This window comes from Peromyscus leucopus, chromosome 7 (assembly GCF_004664715.2).
Source record: "Peromyscus leucopus breed LL Stock chromosome 7, UCI_PerLeu_2.1, whole genome shotgun sequence".
In the NCBI taxonomy this organism is placed as follows: domain Eukaryota; kingdom Metazoa; phylum Chordata; class Mammalia; order Rodentia; family Cricetidae; genus Peromyscus; species Peromyscus leucopus.
Window position 1 is genome coordinate 116558306 of NC_051069.1, and position 6000 is coordinate 116564305.

Genomic DNA, 6000 nt, shown 5'->3' on the forward strand with positions numbered 1-6000 from the left:
CAATTCTTCCTTGAGGGAATCTGGAGAAGAGGCCTCTTCTTGAGGGACAGAAAAAGAAGAATCTTTTAACGAGCTCTCCCTAAATCAGGAGCACTGGCTCACACGTGGGACCCCTCTGGCTGACGCACAGTGACTGCTGAGAGTCTGAGAACAGACCTGGATAAACGGTGAGTATCGGGCCAGCGAGAGCTGCACAGCAAGACCCTGTCTCTAAAGACAAACAACAAACCGCTAAACACGGTCTCAACGCAGGCAGAAAGCAAGACCAGAAGAGCACACACGACACAGGACCCCCAGTTCTCAAACATGAACTGTGCAGGGGGTCTCCAAGGCGTCAGGCACTGTTTCCCTTTCCTTTTCTATTAACATTCGGGAAAAAGAGCCATCTTTCAACAGAGCGGATGAAACTGAAAATGCTCTTGATGTCTACTGACAAGAGACCATGAGTTGAAGATTTTCATACATCCATCAAGGGAAAGGGGAAAGAAACCATCTCACCACTTTACAGATTGGAAAGGATAGTCTTACTTTTCTTATGATAGCTGGAGGTTGGAGATGGACGGTATGTAGTTAAGATGAAGTTTGTTTTTTGGGTTTTTTTTTTTTAATTGTCACAAAAGCAAGTGAAGGGAGTGGGAAAGCAGACCTAGATAGATTTGGTGGACAAAAAGTCTGGCTTCTGGCATCAAGTTTCCTCCCTCTTAAGAATCTTACTAGGGTGCCTGGAGGTGGTGGTACACGCCTTTTATCCCAGCACTTGGGAGGCAGAGGCCAGGCTGGTCTACAGAGTGAGATCCAGGATAGCCAGGGCTACACAGAGAAACCCTGTCTCAAAAAAAAAAAAAAAAAAAAAATCTTACTGGGGAGATGGAGGCAGGAGGATCAGAGGCTTGGCTATATATATATATAGCAAATTTGAGGCCAGCCTGGGTGACATGAGACCTTTTCTCAAAACAAAACGAGGCACATGATGGTACACGTCTGAAATAGCAGCATTCTATAGGGTAAGACAGGAGGATTAGCAGGGGTAGGGGTCAGGGATTGGAGGTCAGACTACGGTACACACTGGGTTTGAGTTAAGCCTGGGCTGTATTGAGACCTTATTAAGAGGGAAAAAAATTAACTCGTTTCCAAATACTAATTACACATTTAATCCTAGAACTCAGGAGGCAGAGGCAAAGGATCAAGGCCAGCCTGGTCTTACAGAGCAAGTTCCAGGACAGCCAGGGCTACACAGAGAAACCCTGTATCCACAGGGGAAAAAAAAAAAAAAAAGCAGGTGGTGGCTCAGGCCTTTAATCCAGCATTAGGGAGGCAGGTGGATCTCTGTGAGTTTGAGGCCAGCTTGGTCTACAAAAAGAGTTCCAGGACAGTCAGGGCTATTACACAGAGAAACCCTGTCTTAAAAACAACAAAAATTAATCTTTCTTTTCTTGTGATTATTCACTAAGGCTCTCTTTCTTAACTTGGGGAGCACAGTAGGATCCAAAAACAGAGATGTCCTTTATCATAGGGGTGTGGGAAAAGCCTTTCTGGTGGAAAGAATGGGTTAAACATTTGTGATGGAAGATACATTCACAAGAACATCTGCTTCTTTGAGCAGGACATGACTTTTCTTTCTTAACAAATCAATACTAACAACTGACCAAAAGTTCACTGTTCACTAAGCATTTTCACAAAACTTCCCTCAGCCCTCATGACAATTCAGAGAGAAAGCACCAGTTAGAGATGGGCTGCAGCTGACAGGGGATGAGTCAAGGTCACAAAGATGTGAGGTGGGAGATACAAACTTGTAAATATCACACTCCAAAAGAGGAAGAGCAGCTCACTGAACACTAAAAGGCCTAATAAAAACACAAAAAGCAAAGCTTCCCTGCTGGACATGATTGGGGGAAAGGGCTGACTTGGAATAACATAAATTCTGGGCCTTCCTCTATCTTGAGGTTCAGGTGAAAAATGAAGGGTATTTTTTGCTTTTTGTTTTTTTGCAGAAAAGAAAGATACCTGTTACTTTTTAGGAAGTTGAGAATCTCCTTCACTTGGAAGACGTTGACCAAAGTGGGGGTTGTTTGGAGATTACCCCTTAGATCCTTAGGATAAAGAATTCCCCTTTGGCACCATAAACGGGTCTCCCTTTACTGACAAATGGCCCAGAGCTGAAGAAAGGCATATGCTGACAAGGGGCGTCGTCCTCTCCAAGGAGAGAAGTTGTGTGTGTGTGTGGGGGGGGGGGTCCCTTGCAGATGGAGGTTGAAAGGGAGCCTCTTTTCCCTGGAGCCAGGACTCGGAGAAGCTGTTTTCTCCCAGCGACGTGGGGCCTGATCTCCTCCATGTCTGTGGGTGTTTCTGTCACTAACGACGCAGCTTTGGTGCCCTTCAGCGCCCCCGAAAGGCTGGGGGCCCGGACCCCCTTTAGTCAGCACCATCCCGCAGAGAACCCCAGGGGCGCTGTGGGGCCGCCCGGGCCTCTTACCCTGTGGCCTGCTCCGCGGCTCGTGCTCATCCCGCCACCTTGGCCTCGGCTGCCTGGATCCCCACTGTCCCCGCCGCCGCCAACTCTACCAGATCTTCTGGAGCCGAGGCCCGAGGGCGCTCCGGCCTCCGCCGCTTCTACAGTCCGCCTCCCCCCCCCAACCCCACCGCACTTCCTCATCCGGGGCCAAAGCCAGCCATGCGGACGGGTCTTGATCCCGCCCCCGCACAGCGCGCGCGCACTCGGGAGGGCGGCTCTTCCCAGCCGGTACCTCCGCCCTCGGCTGGCCCCAAACACACTCAGCCCCGCCCCCATCCTACTGGCTCTTAAAGAGAAACACACCGTTTGGCCCAGTTCCTGTCTCCAACTGTTACCAGGGCCATGGTCCGATCCATTTCTGTGACGTGGACAGCTGCCACCATCCTGGCAGATCGTGATACCTTTTAATAACTACAATCACACCGTTCTCCTGATGCTTCTAATCACACTGGCTACTAAACCTAAACGATACACCCGGAAAGTAGTTGCTTACACTTCGTTATTATTTCTCTGCCACTTCAGCTTTGAAAGTACCGCATTTCATCTCTTACCGTTGCCTGCCCCTTCTCATCCTCGCCTGTTTTCTTCAGCACTATATCACAACACCTAAAGAAGTGTCTGGCAGGACGGGCAGTGGTGGCGCACGCCTGTAGTCCTAGCACTTGGGAGGCAGAGGCAGGTGGGTCTCTGAGTTCGAGGCCAGCCTGGTCTACAGCGTTAGTTCCAGAACAGCCAGGACTGTTACACAGAGAAACCCTGTCATGGAAGGCAAAAAAAGGTGTCTGGCAGAGATTAGAATGGAAAAAACGTTGGGCGGATTAAATATACCCACAGAAAAGTCAACTTCCCCAAATCATAGACATGATTTACAAATAGACAATAGACACCTATAGTTTCCTAAAGCTAATGAGCCGGGCAGGTGATGAAGGCTTTGGGGGAAGCTGTAATTACCTTTTCTCTGATTAGGATCTGTGGAGAGAGCTGAGGCTTGGTGGTGCACTCCTTAACTCTAGCAGAGGCAGGAGGATCACTGTGAGTTCCAGGCCAGTCTGGTGTACACAGTTGAGTTCCAGAACAGTGTGACCCTGACTCAAAAACAAACAAACAAAAAAGATCTGTGAGAGGCAGCTCAGTGTTAAAACAGGATATGTCCTGCCTTCCTAGTGGATTTGAGGTCAGTTCTAGCAACCTTGCTGGGAGGCTCACAGCAGCTTATAACTCCAGCTCCAGCCCCTGCTTCTGGCCTCCACATCCACACTCAAGCATCCCACACACACAAACACATAATTAAAAAATAATTTTTTAAACATAGCTTTGAGCCAGTGAGCGTGCATTTTGCCTGAGATAGTGGTTTTTCTCAGCGTTAGGACTGAAAATACACAAATTCATATACCAACCCTAGTATTTGTTCTTTGGGCTGAAAGAAATCATATTCAGTTCATATATGAGTATGGTTTCCATATAAGTTACTGATTTTCCAATCTATACTGACGTAAAGATTAATTAACTAGCAAGGTGGTATGGCCCACCTTTACTCCCAGCACTCCAGGAGTTAGAGCAGAGGCAGGCTGACTTCTGTGAGTTCCAGGTCAGCCTGGTCTACAAATGGAGTTTCAGGACAGCCAGGAATGTTAAACAGAGAAACCCTGTCTCAAAAACAAAACAAAACCAAAAACCAAAACCAACCAAACAAACAAAAAAACAATTAACTAAAAATTCACTTGGAAACATTTTGAAGGAGCCGAAGAGAACACTCAGCAGTTGAGGCTGGTGCTCCTGCAGAGGACAGAGTTGGGTTTGCAGAACCCAAATGAGGCGGCAGCTCACAACCGCTTCTAACTCCAGACACGGAGGGCCTGATACCCTTTTCTAGACTCCGTGGGCATCGCCCACCAGTAGATACACAGATAAAAACACATATACATATAAATATAAAAATAACAAAATGAAAAATTTCTTCAAGTAAATTAAATTTGGGGGGGAGTGTTTCATAGGGTCTCTCTGGGTAGTCCTAGCTGTCCTGGAACTCACTCTGTAAACCAGGCCGACCTCTAACTCACAGAGATCCACCCACCTCTGCCTCCCCAGTGCTGGGATTAAAGGCATGCTCCATCACCTCCCTGCATATTAATCCATATTAAGTATGTTCACAGGCAATTGTACAACTTTACAATAGAATCTGAAAAATTCACCATTACTGGCTTTTCCTTTTGTCTTAAGATCCAGTATGGCTTTGCATAACCAATCCCATTATTCCCTTTACGTTCATTTTTATTATTTTCTCATCATGAAGTCTTTGTGTTAATTATTGTTTGTTTATTTTGTTTTTGAAAAGGACTCTATGTAGTAGAGACCGGCTGAGGGGTTTGAATGAGAATAACCCCAAAGGTTCATATATTTGAATGCTTGTTCTGAAGTTAGCGAAACAGTTAGGGAAGGATTAGGAGATGTGATCTTACTGGAAAAGGTGTACCCTTGGGGGTTGGCGTTGAGGTTTCAAAAGCCCAAACCAGGCCGGGCGGTGGTGGCGCACGCCTTTAATCCCAGCACTCGGGAGGCAGAGGCAGGCAGATCTCTGTGAGTTCGAGGCCAACCTGGACTACCAAGTGAGTTCCAGGAAAAGGCCCAAAGCTACACAGAGAAACCCTGTCTCGAAAAACCAAAAAAAAAAAAAAGCCCAAACCATTCCCAATTAGCTTGTGCTCGTGCCTCTCTCTCTCTCTCTCTCAATCTGTCTCTCTCTCTCTCCCTCTCTTATGGTTTTAAATGCACACCTTTACTCTGTGAGGAAAGGTCACTACAAGGCATGACAACAAAACCCAGTATCAGAGCTTTATGGGGGGGGGGGCAAAAGAGAGTGGACCAGACCTGAGAAAGACACGTGTAGGGGTGGGGGGAGCAGAAGAGAGATGGGAGGAGTCTGTGATCCTCTTTTTAAGGATTTCCCTGCACATGCACAGGTAGGCTTACAGAGCTAGCCATGCATGCACAGATTGCGTGACCACGCTGTGCACACTGATGATGTAAGATGTAAGGCCCCTGGACTACTGAATTGCGCATGTGCGGTCATGCAGCTGGAGGAGTGGCAGAATCCTTACACTCTCCCTCTCCCCCTCCCTCCCTCATGCTTGTCAATCTCTCAGCTACTTCTCCAGCACCATGCTTGTCTACCTGCTGCTATTCTCCCTGCCATGACATTCACGGACTCACCCTCTGAGACTGTACGCAAGCCCCCATTAACGTCACGTGCCACCATGCCCAGCTGTGTTTTTATCTTACTTATTTGGTTAGTTTTACTTTTAATTGTTTTGAGACAGGATCTCACTTTCTAGCTCAGGCAAGTCTGAAACTTGCTCTGTGGACCAGGCTGGCCTCAAACTCTTCCTGCCTCAGCCTTTTGGGCAGTAGGATAATAGGCATGTACAAACATGTTTGGCTCATTCACTCTCTTAAATCACATGAAAATATTATTCATCTTACTAATTTTT

The 6000-nt window shown here is 47.2% G+C and overlaps 1 protein-coding gene across 5 annotated transcripts in view; it reads right to left on the minus strand.

Annotated features, from left to right (window-relative positions):
• Nucleotides 1-2668, minus strand: part of Prr14l (proline rich 14 like) — a 74192-nt gene extending 71524 nt beyond the window's left edge. For 3 of the 5 annotated variants that reach the window (XM_037208149.1, XM_028870715.2, XM_028870720.2), the window contains exon 1: nucleotides 2474-2557. Coding sequence is in view for 2 of the 5 variants with exons in the window: in XM_028870722.2 (XP_028726555.1) it covers nucleotides 2474-2653 (180 nt within the window). In the remaining 3 variants the exon portion in view is untranslated. Of the gene's footprint in view, nucleotides 1-2473 lie in introns of all 5 variants that reach the window. The other 2 variants (XM_028870722.2, XM_028870718.2) reach the window with 1 other exon arrangement.
• Between the last annotated feature and the right edge of the window lie 3332 nt (nucleotides 2669-6000).